Here is a 15,651-nt window from a genome sequence, read left to right on the forward strand (position 1 = left end):
TTACAACCAGGCCTCTGCGGATGCCAAGTCCAGAACAAACCAGGGATGAGAGGGACACCAAGCGGACAAAAGGAAAGAAGGGGGAGGCTCAGACCCTCGCGGCCGGGCCTCGCCACCTGAGAGAAGGCCATCAAGGGGTTGGCGATGGCGTATGCCTTCTACCTGCGGGCCTCCCACTCTCTTCGCTGCCTCCTCTTCATTGTCCGTTCGATCACGTCCTGACCATTGGAATGAAGGGAAAAGACAGTGGTCAGAAAAGTTAGTCGATGGCATTCTACTCGACTCCTGGTGGCCGGGGCCCTCAGGAGGACAGGACCCGCCCAGCGAGGCTCCCCTTTCTCCAGCAGAGCCGGCTGGCCACAGGGCCAGGAGGGAGCCGGGGACAGCCGGTCATGGAGAACAGGCCAGCTCTAGGCAGAGAAGACATGAGGGATGAGACGAGTGGATATGGTCAGAGCCTTTAAACCTAGAGAAATGCTCTGCTCTGGCAATTCCATGTGAGGCTCCCAATAACCCTGCTAGGTATTAGCCCCTTCTACAAGCAAGAACCTGAGGTAGAGGAGGGATTGCCCAGGGTCACAGAGTCATCAAGGGGCTGAGGGAGCATTTGAACCCCGGCCTTCCTGGCTCCAGGTCCTGTGCTCGGTCATAGGACCAGACATTTGGAGCCGGCAGGGACCTTGGAGGCCATTGGCCTGAGGCTCTCATTTTAGGGGCAGGAGAAACCGAGGCTTAATGAAATCATGAATCACAGACCTCAAGAAGGAAAGGACATTCAAGGTCATCGAGTCCAACACTTCATTTTACAGATGTAGAAACTCTGGCAGGCAAAGGGTAAGTAACTTGCCCAGGGTCACACAGCCGGCAAGCATCTGAGGCTGGATTTGAACCCAGCTCTTCCTGACCTCAAGCCCACGGCCCACCTGAAGGCAGAGGAGGAGGAGGCCTGCACTGATGCCAGGCAGAGAGCGGCCTGCGCCAAAGGCGGCCCCAGAGCCAGAAAGCCCCAGGTCCTTGTGCTGGCCACGTGACCCTCCTCGTGCAGTGCCCAGGCTGCTCTCGGCCCAAGGTGACAGAGAAGCTGCCAGTCTGCACCAGGAGGGTCTTCACCTGGCCCTCCCGATGCTGATGAGTGACAGGCCTTCTTTCCCTTGTCCCCAGAGAAGTGACTCACTCTGGCAGGCGGCCTGAGGGGGAATGCAAACTCCTGGAGGGCAGGCAATCTTCTGTGGTCTGTCTGTGCCCCTGCGTCCAGTACAGGACCGGGCACACAGTAGGAGCTCAACACATGGTGGCTGAACCAGATTGACCTGCAGGGCACAGCCCCACGAGTCTTCCCCTGACCCAGGCACAGGGGCATCTCACACGCCTTCCACACCTTAATGAGAGAGGGCACGTCTCCAGGACCCCGGCCCCAAGGAGGGTCCAGGAGGTGGGTTCCAGGTCTCATGTGGTACTAGCTACACACTGGTGTTTAAATGCTTGATGTCCCCACAGCCCCTGGGCTTCCAAACACTCTCCTCCCCTGAGTGGACAGGACCTTCTCTCTCGGGTGACCAGGGAAAGCCAGAATCAAGCCAGTTCCTGGTGCCTGTGAGTGACTAAACAGGGCTCCCCAGAACTCACAGGGGAGCCTGGACTCAAAGCTAGACTCATAGACCTTTGAGGTTGGAACAGAGAGGCGGGAAAACTGGGTTCAAATCCACTTCCAGCCACGTGACCCTGGGCCATCACTGGGCCTCTCAGAGGCTCAGCTTCATCTGGAAAGCAGCTTCTGGCAACTGCTCCACAGCCTGCAGCAGCACCCTCAGGACCCACTGTCAACACTGGGGGCACCTGAAGAAGTTTGCTAAGAAAGCAGTTATGACTTTGGGAAATTAGAGGCTGTCTGCAGAAAACTCTCCAGCATTTCCGGGCCCTGTGATTTAGTCAGGGTGGGGGTTAAGTACCAATACAGACCACCACCCCAAGACACAGATGTGCACATGTGCATAAGCACGCACACACACACGCACATGCACACACACATGCACATGCTCACACATGCATATACACACAAACCCCCACGCACATGCAGGCACAAGTGCACACATACATGCACACACACACATGCGCATGTGCACACACGCGCACACACACACGGCTTTTTGGGACAGTCCTTCGGCCTGAGGGCAGCCTGGTCACAGAGGAGCCTCAGACACAGCTACTGGCCCACAAGGCCGGCCCCTCCTCAGCAGGACCAGCCATGGCCCAAGAACCACAGAGGACCTCCCCCAGGCCAGCATGGGCCTCCACACACCTCTTCAAACCGAGTGCGCTTTCCAGAAGGCTCCGAGCCTTCGCTCTCATTGCCTGACTTTTCTTCATCGTCCTCATCCTCATCCTCATCTTCGTCGTCTCTGAAAATGTCATCGTAGGCAGGGACTTCCAGGTCGTCATCTTGTTTAATGAGCAGCTTTATCTAATGAAAAAGGCAGGCAGAGAAGGCCGGCCCTCATGGCCTGTTCTCCCCACAGAAGGGGCGTCTCCCACCGGCTTCCATGCCACCTCTAGGGACAAAGAATGAGACCACATCTGGCCAACCAGTCGAGGGAAGCTTCTGACTATCCCTACTATGGGATCCAGGGGGCCTCAGAGACCCTCTGATACACGCCCCTCATGTGACAGAGGAGGAAACAGAGGCCCAGGGAGTGCCAGGCCAGAGTCAGGAAGACTCGAGTTCAAATCCGGCTTTAGTCGCTTCCTAGCTATGTGACCCTGCCACAAGTCACTTAACCTCTGCTGACCTCAGTTACCTCATCTCTAAAATGGGGAGAGTGATAGCACCGACCTCACAGGGTTGTTAAGATCGAATGAGATGAAAATGGTAAAGCACATAATAGGCACTCTGAACGTGTTAGCTACGCTCATGTTTCTCTTTCTCAAAGAGCAAAGCTGACATTGGAGCGCAGGTTCTCTGACGAATCTACGGCTCTTTTCACTGACCTAATGGGTCCACATTTCAGCTCAGGAAAAGACAGAAGTCATGCCATCTTCTAGGAGCATTTACTAAGCACCTACTATGTGCTAGGCACGGTGCCAGGCACAGTATCAAATTAACAAAGTTAATTTTCAATGGTATTTTATTTTTTACAATTACACGTAAAGACAATTTTTAATATTCATTTTTTATAAAATTTTGAGTTCTGAATTTTCTCTCTCTCTCTCCCTTCCCTCTCTAAGAAGGTAAGCAGTTTGATACAGGTTATATATGCGCAAGCAGGTAAATCATAATTCCATATTGTGAAAGAAGATACAGAACAAAAGAAAAAAAACCAGGAAAAAAATAAAGTGAAAATAGTCTGCTTCGATCTGCCTTCAGACGCCATCAGTTCTTTCTCTGGATGTGGGTCTTACATTATCATATCACTCAGCTACATCATTCATAGTTGCTCATCACACAACGTTGTAGTTACTGTGCACACTGTCTTCCTGGTTCTGCACATTTCAGTCTGCATCAGTTCATGTAAGTCTTCCCAGGTTTTTCTGAAATCCACCTGCTCATTATTCCATTACGTTCATGTACCACAGCTTGTTCAGCCATTCCCCAGTTGATGGGCATTCCCTCAATTTCTAAATCTTTGCCGCCACAAAAAGAGCTGCTAGAAATATTTTTGTACATGTGGGTCCTTTTCCCTTTTTCATCATCTCTTTGGGATACAAGCCTAGTAGTGATATTGCTGGATCAAAGGGTATGCACAGTTTGATTGCCCTTTGGGCATAGTTCCAAATTGCTCTCCAGAATGGTTGGGTCAGTTCATAACTCCACCAACAGAGCACTAGCGTCCCAATTTTCTCATGTCTCCTCCAATAGTTATCATTTTCCTTTTTTGTCACACTAGCCAATCAGATAGGTATGAGGGGGTACCTCAGAGCTGTTTTAATTTTAATTTCTTTTGTCAATAGTGATTTAGAACATTTTTATATGACTATAGATAGCTTTAATTTCTTCATCTGAAAACTGTCTGTTCATATCCTTTGACCATTTATCAATTGGGGAATGACTTGTATTCTTATAAATTCGACTCTGTTCTCTATATATTTGAGAAATGAGGCCAACACAGATAATTTTAAAAATGAAAATGGCAGTGATTGAAGAGGCATACCAATGCAGTGCAGTGGAAATGAGCATTATTCCAGTCACTCTGGAGAAGGAGTTGGATCTATGGCCTCCAAAGTCACTACAATGTTCATTCCCTTTGACCCAGTGATCCTAAGCTCCAAAGAGATCAAGGAGGAAGGAAGACACATATGTAACAGAAAAGAGCTGGGAACTAAGGGGGTGTCCATCTATTGGAGAAGGGCTAAACATATCAGAGCATGTGGATATAATGCAATACTATGGAGCCATAAGAAATGATGAGTGGGTCATTTCAGAGAAACCCAGAGGACCACAAACATCTGATGCAGAGTAAAGTAAGCAGTACCAGAAGAACCATTTCAACCGTAACAACTCCATTAGGAAGAAAAACAGCTTTGAAAGACTTGGAAGACAACCACAACCCAAGAACAGATGATAACTCTCACTACTCACCTCCTAAAAGAGAGGTGACAGGCTAAACACACAGAATAAAACACACGTTTATGAATGAGGCCAAGACGGCATCTGCTCTGCTTGACTATGAATATCTGTTACAAGGGACGGTATTTTCCTCCCAGTGGGTGGAGGAGGTGGGAGAGAGAGAAAATAAAGGTTTGCTAATTGGAAAGGAAAAAAAAGCACAAGAATAATATTTATGCCAGCACTTTCCTGGGCAGTCACAAGGAACTGGAAAGAAAGTGGGTGTTCATTGCCTGAGGAACGGACAAGCAAGCTGGTAGAATGAGGATGGGCTATGATTGTGCCATAAGCAAGGATGAAGAGGAAGTATTCACACAAGCTGAGGAAGACTTCCAAGAGCTGATGTAGGTGAAAAGAAGCAGACTGAGGAGAATTACTGCACGGTGGCTCCAAGAATGCAATGGTGAACAACCCAGATACACTTGGGAAGTCTGATCAATTCAAGGGCCATTTGTCAGAGGGGAGATGTCATCCTGAAGCGGGCTTCTGCCCCTCATCAGACAGGCGGGGGGGCTCCAGGAGCCAACCAAGTCACATATTTTCAGACAAGGCTGGAGCAAGGGGTTTATTGTTTCTCTTGACCACCCTTTGTAACAAGGGAGGGCTCTACTGGGGCGGGAACCTGTCATCAGGCAGTGGTGGCCATATCAAAGGGAACCTCAACAAAACATTTCTTCAAAGTGGACACTTTTCAAAAAGTTAGCTACCAGCTTCACGTTCTGTTTAGTGAAAAAACCACTGTGCCCTTGCGTATAGAAGCCATATATACAAAAGGAAAAAATGTCTAAAATACCTGCCTGAGACCAAGAAAAATGCATGACACGTCAATTCTGAGAAAATCGTGTTAGGAACACAAAGTGATGGGGCATAATTTATTATTGACAACAACTAATAAAATTAATTAAGAACATAGTCAAGTAAAAAAGGAACCATTGGTGCCCTGGAGAGCTCACCTTCCAAGGCACAACAACTTTGTCCATTTCCCGCACGTGTATTTGGATCCATCCCTCCACCCCCATGGGTCAGAGCGCTCAGTGATCTGCCAGGGCGACGGCATTGAGCATCATCTCATGGTGGATGGCCAGGCCCCTCGTGATGAACCTCCTTGGCCAGGGTGATGCTCTGATGGCAGACCCAGAACCCAGGACCAGAACCCTCCCAGCTCAGGAGAACCTGCCGCTCCCCGGCCTTCAGGAGCCCAGGCTCACATTCATGCTACAAGGAGGATGGCAGGGGAGAAACTGAGTCAAAGAAAGCCACCCCCCCCCCGGCACCATGCCAGTCATCAGCAAGCCACCAAAATGGGCATCTTGCGTGGACTCCTATGGGCTCTTTAAGACAGATAAGACCCAAAGCCTCCCGGGTTTGAATACATCATTTTATCTCTTTAGGCCTCCGTCCCCTTCTCTGTAAGACGAGGTTAGACTAGGTGGTCTCTGAAGCCCCTCCCAGTCCTGGACCCACAAGCCTGTCGATTCACTCACCTGGGTGTCATTGTAAACATTCACAACATTGACAGGCCGGTGGGTATCACAAATGAAGAAAATCCTATCCTCTTCGGGCTGGAGGACATCTAAGAGGTCGACATTGGCCCCGCAGTTTATGAGAACAAAATAGTGGAACTGGAAGAGGAAAGAAAATGCCATCAGCCATGAGGTCTGAGAACCAGGCCTCAGGACTAATGCCGCTTCAGAGCGGGCACTCTTGGGGGACATCCGGTCCAAGCTCTCTCTAAATCGGTCACCGTTACACCAGCCTCAACAAGAAGTCCTCCAGGCTCAGCTGGTGGAGAGCTCACTAGCTCCTGAGGCAGCCTCCTCTTCTTGGGACAGGATTTAAGAAGCATTTCCTGACTGCCCCCTCCCCCAACTGCTTGAAGGATGCAGAGAACATGTGTGACCTCCCCGCTACAGATCAGCCCTTCAGATTCTGAAAGACAGGCCACACGTCTCTTCTTCGGCTCGACCTCCCCAGGCCTTCCTACCAATCCTCACGGAGCATGATCTCCAGATCCCATTCTGGCTGCCCTCCTCAGGGTGCTCTCTCGCTGCTCAATGCTCTTCTCTAATGACAGCCTCCAGACCTGCCTACAGGCTTCCAGGTATGAGCTGACTAGGAAGTCACCCTCATCTTTGTCCCAAGTCCTGAGTGACTTCATTCACATCGTGAATCCCTTGAAAATCTGACTCAGCTTACATAACATCGTCCTGGACTTGTGATATTTTTAAGCTTAAAAAAAAAATCAACTTTTCAGGGCTTCCCAACCCTGGTCCGAGATTCTTCCCTGCTTTTTGGGCCTTCAAGCCCAAAGCTTGAATAAAACTTGCTAAGGAAAAGTGTGTTGTCTACATGTTGAGCTTCAGGAGAAGCAAGCTACCAAGGAGAAGCGAACCCACTTTTTGAACACCTAGGTGTAATGTATAGCCATTTGAGGACTTAAACCAAATCTTGCCTGGATCCTACTAGATTATGCAAGCCTTCAATTTGACTCCTAACTTCTGGGAATGTTCCCTGCATCTCAGTGTATATTGTCCTAATAATTGGCATTTCTATGTGGCCTCATCTGAGCCTCATGACCACCTGAGCAGCAGGCACTGGGGGTATGGTCATCTCTACTGGGCACACAAGGAGACTGAAGGGGAGAAGCAATTTTCTCACAGTCCCAGGGATTTGCAGCTGCGCCTCTCCAGGTCCAGTACTATGACCTCTCTGTTCCACGGCTCAAGGCTCAGGTCCCAGGCCAGACCAAATGCTGCTGAAGGACGGGCCCCAAGGGGCCATGGCCATGATGTGATGAGTAGGCTGACACATACTATATAGAGCAGGGGCCCAAGCCCTTGGAAATTACAGGTGATGGTTTTTAATGATTTTTTTTTGTGAATGTCATCTTCATATAAAGCATCTGTACCTGGTCTTTGTGTTCCAGAAATGAGGTTTCAAGTTCCTGCCACCCAGAAACGGGAACCAAAGTGTATTGGACATGGTCACACTGGAACAAGGCCTGCCAGAGAGAGAAGGGTGGGTGTGGTCAATACCAGCTACGATTACTACCTTGGATTCACCTGCTCTGGAAGTGGACATTGCCACAGGTGAGGAGGGAGGCCCAAGCAGCACAAGAGCGGGGACACAGCGTCCTTGTCTCCTCCCATCACCTATTTACCATGAAAGTCCTTCTTTTTTCTTACTTGGAAAGATCCCTAATTTCACTGGTTTGGCTAAATCTTCCACCCCCAGAGATCTGTCTCCATCTAAGGGGCAGGGCTAGAAGGGGCCTCAGCAAGCCAATTAGTCCAACATGCAGGTGAATGGAAGAAAGTCCTTCTATAATCCCCCCCATCCCCGCCCCAAGCAGGCATGCAGCCTCTACCTGAAGACCTCCAGCTGGGGCCCACCCCAGGCCACCCAGCCCACTCTGGAGCAGCTCCTTCACCCTGACAACAAGCTGAAATTTGCCCTTGGGAACTTTCCCACTGTTCCTGCTTCTACCACCTGGGGCTGAACCGAGTCAGTTTTAGCCTCTTCTATGTCCAAACCCTTGACAAGAGCAATCAGAATACTCCCTTGCCTTAGTGAACCGTTCCGAGTTAAGGTGGTCCAGAACCCCGCCATTACTCAGTGACCAACCTTCTGGGGATGAGCCTTCGCAGAAGAAGACTGAGGCCAGGCCTGGGCTGGAAGTCTTTCCAGCTTGGTAGGGCAGGCCAGCGCTTGGCCTCTAAGGCTAAACCCCAAATATTTCCACCTACAATGCAAATAACCACAAAATCCCCAAGTCTTGTAACTAAAGATAACAATAAAAGCCATTCGATTTCAAATGCTTTGAATCTTTGACATGGAATGACCTGCAAATTTCCTTCTCTTTTTGATTAGTTCCCAACTAAATTCTTCCCCCCTAGTCAATATTCGTTTTCTTTCTCTCTATTCCTATTGCAAGAAGGAAAACTGGATCAGCTTACCTGAAGAATTTTGCAGGCACATAATGCATCAACATCAGAAGCAACAAATAGGAGAACTCGCTGAAATGGAAAGAACGAAAGGAAAACAGAGAATGAGAATGCCCAGTACTGGGGGACGATGAATGAAAAAGCATTTACCAAGTGCTTACCATTTGTTAAGCTTTGAGGTTTCAAATGCAAAAGCAAACAATGTTGCTGCCTTCAAGGAGTTTATTTTTTAAATTAGATTAAATTTCATTTTCAAAAATCAGCCTTCTTTCTCCTGCTTCTCCCCCCATTGAGAAAGCAAGAAAAACAAAACTCCTGTTACAAGTATGTATAGTCAAACGAAACAAAGTTCCTTATTGGCTCTGTCTAAAAAAATATACATCTCAATCTGCCCTCTGAGACCTTCTCCTCTCTATTCAGAGGTGGGCAGCATGTTTTACCATGAGTTCTCAAGTGGCTGGTCATTGTATTGATGAGTTCCCAAGGTGTATGTGCGTGTGTGTGTGTACACACATATTTTATGTATGTATATGTATACATATGAATGTGTATGTATATAATTTGTTTTAATGTTGTTTTTCATATATACATGTATTTACACAAATATATAAAATACCTTAATTAGCCAAGATCTGCCTTCTCACCCTCTTACCCTAACAAATTCCCCCTTGGAGGACACAAGAAAAACAAAACCCATTCTACACAGCACAGAGAGTCAATCAAAATGAATTTCCACACTGGCCACCTCCTAAGTCTCATCCTGCACTCTGAGTCCTTCCCCTCTCTCTCAGGGTGGGAGTAGCATGTTTCCTCCCTCAAATTTCCTCCCGGCATCCTGGTTGATCACTGTGCTGATGCGAATTTATCACGGTAGCATTCTAGGACATTCATATACCATAACTTGTCCAGTCATTCTCCAGGTTATGCATGCTCCCTCAGATTCCCATTCTTTTCCATGCCAAAAAGAGCTAGGAAGATTTTTGTGCAACCTTAGAATTTGTTTTGCTTATGATGAATCCCTCCCTTAATCTCTCCTCCCTCTAATTTCCCCTTCTCTCCTTTCCCTCCTACTTCATTGCTGAATGAAATGTATTTCTGCACCCACCTGTCCATGTGTGTTCACACACACATGTATATCTGTATGGTATGTGCATGCACGTGTATGTGTGTGTGCTCATGCGTGTGTGCGCATGTGTGTGTATTCTTTGTTTTGACCAGTTCAGAGGAGAGTGAAGTTAAAATGTAAGCAGTTCCTCCCACACCCTAATGTTTATACACATCTGGTAGCATTGTATAACAGTTACACATAGCTAGAGATATTTGTGCACCCTTATTATGTTAGGTAATTTCCCCTAAGCTTCCCCTCCCTGCCCCACCCTTTCCTCTTCCTTTTCTCTTCCCACTATTTTCCTAAGATCATCTAGATACAACAGAACCATGCCCAGACCTTGTCTAATTGGACTCCCTCTATGAACTCTGGTCATGACGGCGTTCATAGGGGACACGTAGTGTCTCCCCGTATTTGAACACAAGTGGTTTATCCATATGTAGTACTTTATCATGGTTCATTCATGTTTACCATTTTATGTTTCTCTTCACTCCTATGTTTGTACTTCAAAGTTTCTCCACAGCTCTGGTCTTTTCATTAGGAATGCTTGGAAGTCCTCTATTTCATTAAAGGTCCATTCCCCCCTGTAGCATTAGACTTGGTTTGGCTTGTTAAGCTATTCTGTACATTCCAAGCTCGCTGCCCCTTCATCATGGTGGCTGATAAATCAGGTGTGATCCTGACCGTGGCTCCTCAGTATATAAATTGTTTATGGCTGCTTTAAGTATTTTGGTAGGAACCTAGAAACTTTGGATCTTGGCTGTAATGTTCCTAGAAGTTTTCTTTGGGGTTTCTTTCAAGAGGTGAATTCTTTTTTCCCCCCACTTTGTCCTCTCATTCTAAGAGATGGGGGCAGTTTTCTTCTAAGATTTCTTAAAATATATCTGGATTCTTTTGGCGGGCATGGAGTTTGGAGCAATGATTTTTAAATTTTTTATGTTTTCTAGGTCAGTTGTATTTGTTATGAGATTTCTTATATTTTCTCCTATTTTTTTCAGTCCTTAGACTTTGTTTTACTACTTCTTCTTGCCCTGTAGAGTCATTGGTTCTAGTTGGTCCATTCAGATTTCCAGGGAGTCTCTCACTTGGGCAAGGTTTGTACCTTGTGCCAAGCAATTAATTCCCTTCCATTGCTTTCTGCCATAGCTCTCATTTCTTTTCCATTTTTTACCTCAGATACTTTTGTTCCATTCATAAAAAGATTTTTAAATTTTTTTTAATGCTTGCTTCATCACTTCCAAATTAGTTGAGATTGTGCCCAAAGTGCACTTTTCTCTAAGGCTTTACTTGTAGAAGTCAGGAGTCACTCTCTTCTGTATTTGTGTCTTGAGCATCCCGGCCACCATGAGAACTCATTATGGTGCTTTTAGGGGTGGGGTGGGGGATGGGGCACTTTTCCAGTCTATTGACTGACGTCAGACTTGAGGTTAAGGGTGGGCTCTGTGGCACTTCTGGAGAAAAGGTCTGGCCAGGCCCTGCTGCTGCTTCCTTGGGGTACTGGATGTTGTTCTATTCCAGGACCTCGGGTCCGGCTGGGGACTTGAAAGCTTTCAGTCTTCCTTGGGTGGTCTGGTCCAAGGCCAAGGCTATTTGCTGCCCTCTGTTCTGAGCTCTGCAAGTTCCTGACCTGGGTCTGAGTCTGAGCAAAAGTAGATTGATGCTGCACTCTGCCTCTATGAGCCAGATGAAAAGTTCTGTTGTCAAACCTGTAGGTTCCCCTTGGGTCTTGGATTCCTGCCCTGGTTCCTTCTCTGCAGGCTGGGCTAGACTTGGGGGTCAGACCCTGTTCTGGGCCTAGGGTCTGATCCATGCTGCTGCTGCTGGCTTCTGAACTTCCTCCTTTCTCTGTACATCCCCAGGGCCAACGTACTCTGGGAAGTGCCATGCCATGGGCAGGTCCCCTTCGAATTCCACCGTGGATTTTCGACATGGGCCTCAATAGTGGGTGACAAGGTTGCTGGTTAGTACCTGTCCCTGTAGGAATGCTCTGGCCTGGGTCTGAGATCTTCTTGCCCTAATATACAGCCCCTCCTTGGATCCTGGGGTGTATGTGTGGCCAGGCTCAGTCCTCAGTGTCTTCACACCTCCCTGTCTGTCTTGCCATGCCAAGCTTCACTAGACAAAGGACTCACTGTGACATTTTGTAGATTTCTCCACCAGAGTTTTCTAGATGTTTGGAGAAGTTTGCGGAGAGGAGCTCACAGTATTGCTTCCTATCATTCCACTATCTTAGCTTTGCCTCCCCTCAAAGAGTTTGCATTCTCATAAAGGAGCCCAGGGCTCAGCAAACTTTTTCTGGAAAGAGTCTGACAGTAAATATTTTAGGCATTGCAGAGAGGCAAAACTGAGGATATTACATAGGTATTTATATAACAAGAGAAAACAAAATTCTACAAATGTTTTATTGCTAAAATTTAAAATGTAACAACCATTGAGCACATTTTTTTTAAATATAGGTCTACCCCTAAGAAGAATTAGAGTCTTTTGGGGGGGGGGTAACATTTTGTTTAACTGGAGTTCAAAGTCAGTGATCTCTACCATCAAAATAAATTGCAAATGCTCATCTGTAATTAGATTTTATGTATTTTATCTTTGGCAGTGTCTTTTCATACAGTGGGCATTGCCAAATACTGATATCAACCACAAGCATGGAATTTTAATTGAGCATATTGATCACTTAGAAGGCATTTGTAGACTTCTATCAGAGTCTTCTCTTGATTAATCACATACAATTGAAGGTTAGGTGGAAGCTTCTCAAATGCACAGTTATGTGGGCTATAAAACAGAGACATTTCTTTTGCACATTCATCAAGGTCCAAAAGCTTCTGCTGGAATGGTAGTTTGAGCTCAGAAAATAGATCTGCTTCCAATTTTTGTGGGAATAGAGATTCCCACCTTGTTTTAAGTTTAGGCAGCATGGGAAGCACATAAAATGGCTTGACATTACTAGTTAAGTCCCCAAGTATGAGGGCAGGAGTTGGGGAGGCTAGAGAGACTGGGAATATGATGAGAGCCTGCACCAGGGTAGGGGCCAGCATCAGAGAAAAGAAGCCAGGCCACGAAGGTAGGATCAAGAGGACTTGACAAAGGACTGGATAGAGAAGATGAGAAGTTAAGGACACTGTTCACAAGCCTGAGTGACTGAAAGGATGGTGGTGCCGTAAAATAATATGGAAGTTAGAAAGAGGGGAGGGTTTGGGGGAGGGGAAAGAAAATCCATTCCTTTTAGATATGTTGAGTTTAAAATGTCTAAAGGATATCCAGGATGAGGTATCTACTAAGTAGCTGGAGATGTGAGACTGAAGCTTGGGAGGAAGGTTAGGGCTGGGCAAGTAGATCGGAGAATCACCGAATTGCCAAGTGAAGGAGGGAGAAGGGAGAAGAAAAGAGGGCCCAGGGCAAAGTCTTATGGGATACCCACAGTGAGCAGGCATGACCTAGGGGAAGATCCAGCCAAGGAGACTGAGCAGGAACTGAGAACCAGGAGAGAGCCACGTCCCAAAAACCTTGAGAGGAGGAAGACTCCAGGAGAAGAGGGGGATCAACAGTGGCCAAAGCTGCAGAAAGGTCAAGCAGGATGAGGATGAGGAAGAGTCCCCTGGATTTAGCACCTGAGAGATCAAAGTGACCTCAGAGAGAAATTCCAGTTGAAAGATGAGGTAGTAAGGGGGTTAGCTATGGCAAGGAGTAAGGCCACCTCTTCACAGAGACAGGGTAGAGGAGGAGAGGGAGTCAGCAGGAGGCTGACAGGAGAAGAGGGAGCACATGCTGAATGGCCTCCCTTTTTTTCTGTAAAATATGAGGCCAGGTTCTCAGCTGAGAGAGTGGGAGGAGGGGCAGCCATGGGAGACTTGAGGAAGGATGGGAAGGTTTGGAAGAGCCACTGTGGCAGGTGAGAGAGTCGATAAGGGAGGTAGTGTAGGATTGCCAAGTAGCAGTGAGGACCCAGGTGAGGTTGGTAACCCATCTGTGGTGGATCCAGTCAGAACAGTCGTGTGATGTTCTCCAGTTTCTCTCAGGAGCACGTGTGTAGAAGCAAAGGCAATGAACAGGGGGGTTAATTCAAGGCTGGAATCCAAGTCAGAATTTGATCCCAGGTCCTCACTGACTCCAAAATCCAGCCCTGTATGCACTTAGACAGGCTGCATCTCCATGAAGGAGTCACCATTCAGACTTCCTGGATTCTCCCCTCCTCAGAGCTCCCAAAGAGCTCTGCACTTCTTAGAGCCCTCACTGTGCTCCCCCCAAGTACAATGCTTGCTGGACATCAAGGTCTCATCTCCCCTGGGGGAGGAGGAGCTCCTCAGGACAGAACAGCATATCTTATCCCCCCAAAGCTGGAGAACATATCAGACATTCAGGAAATGTCTCTGGCAAGGGCTGCCTTTCCTGACCCTTTCATGGGGTCGTTACCCTCATTCCTCCTCCTTGGGCTAAAAGGACTTTGTGTCTGTTTTTTATTTGCTTATCTGCACACAAGAGAACAGGGAGCATCAGGCTCACCTATTTGTATGCCCAGCATTAACCCAGCGCTCAGGGTGAAGTGGGCACTTCATGAACGCTTGGTCCATTCATTCCTTCACTCAAAATGCAGCAGGTCAAGAGACTTGTCCCCAGGATGACAAAGTTGCACATTCAAGCCCTGCCTCTGACACACCCTAGCCATGGGCTCCTGGGTAGGTCACTTCATCCACGACTGCTCTAACCGGCCTCTTATCATTGTGATTTCTTCCCCTAGTACTATTATTATAACTAGCAAATGCATGGCACCCAAAGGTTTGAAAAACACTTTATAGATATTACTTTATCCTCAAACTCTGGGAATCAGGTGCTATTATTATCCCCATTTTTATAAATAAGTAAACTGAGTCAGAGAGCGGTTAAGCCACCTGCCCACAGTCACCCAGCTAGGAAGTGTCTGAGGTTGCATTTGAACTCAGGACTTCTTGAGTCCAGGCCCAATGCCTCAGCCACTAAAACACTTATTTGCCTCTAGCTGGTGAAAGGAATTGCCTCACCCGGAACTTCTCTATATCAGAAAAATCAGGTTTAGGCCTCTGTGTGTACCTGTCGTTTCCTGCTAAATACAATATAATCCCCTCGAGTACGGGGGCCGTCATTCTATCTCTGTATCCTTCATATGAAACAAAGATTTAACGCAGAGCAGATGATAATAACACGCTGTTTAATTGCACTGAATTTCTGAAAGAAATATCCCTCCTGCACCAGCCAGAGGAGCCTCTCCCACCTCAAAGGGGAGCAGAGACCATTCAGCACCACGGACAGGTCAGAAGTTACTAGGACCTAGGCCTGCCCTCTTTCAGTTTACAATCCATGGAGGGGTGGGGAGAGTGTGACTCACACAAGCCACAAAAGCAAAAATGTGCCCTGGGAGGGACAGGCCCAGAGGCAGTGAGGGGGCACAGTGGGGAGAGTAGAGGGCCTAGACTCAGGAAGACCGGAGTTCAAATCCAGCCTCAGATACTTCCTAGCTGTGAACCTCTCGGTGTGCCAGTTTCCTCAATAGTAACATGGGGATGATAAAAGGACTTCCATCCCCAAGGCTGTTTGGAGGAGAAAATGGGATCTTTGTGAAGTGTTTTGTGAACCTTAAAGCCCCAAACAGAAATGCTATGATGGTTGTTATTTAGGGCAAGGGAAGGCTTCCTGGCGGGCAGAGCATTTAAACTGGGCTATAAAAGGGGGTAAAACCACAAGCCCCAAAAGCTGAGGGCAACACAAGCCTCGGCTTCTTGGCAGAGGGGACAGTGTCCCACAGTGCAGAAGACTGTTTGTATGGGGGGCAGCGGGGGGGGGGGGGGCATCCAGCCACGGGTGGGATGTTGGGAACATCAAATGAACATTTTTAAGTGAAAGAGGAGAGGGTCAGAGTGGCCTCTGGGGCTTCTCAGCCATCTTCCTCCTGCCCATTTAGACAAAGATCGAGGGGCGGGAGAGGGGAGCCCCTTCTCTCCTGGGAAGGGAGCCCAAGAATAGGT

General features: G+C 47.7%; 1 protein-coding gene across 1 annotated transcript in view; it reads right to left on the reverse strand.

Moving 5' to 3' along the window:
- Window positions 1–15,651, reverse strand: part of CDC45 (cell division cycle 45) — a 40,282-nt gene that overhangs the window by 23,520 nt on the left and 1,111 nt on the right. The window contains exons 2-6 of the mRNA XM_036737319.1: window positions 8,557–8,616; window positions 7,509–7,601; window positions 6,085–6,222; window positions 2,300–2,461; window positions 163–218 (exon numbers count right to left, since the gene is read on the reverse strand). Coding sequence (XP_036593214.1) covers window positions 163–218; window positions 2,300–2,461; window positions 6,085–6,222; window positions 7,509–7,601; window positions 8,557–8,616 — 509 coding nt within the window. The remainder of the gene's footprint in view (window positions 1–162; window positions 219–2,299; window positions 2,462–6,084; window positions 6,223–7,508; window positions 7,602–8,556; window positions 8,617–15,651) is intronic.

This window comes from Trichosurus vulpecula, chromosome 1 (assembly GCF_011100635.1).
Source record: "Trichosurus vulpecula isolate mTriVul1 chromosome 1, mTriVul1.pri, whole genome shotgun sequence".
Taxonomy (NCBI): Eukaryota; Metazoa; Chordata; class Mammalia; order Diprotodontia; family Phalangeridae; genus Trichosurus; species Trichosurus vulpecula.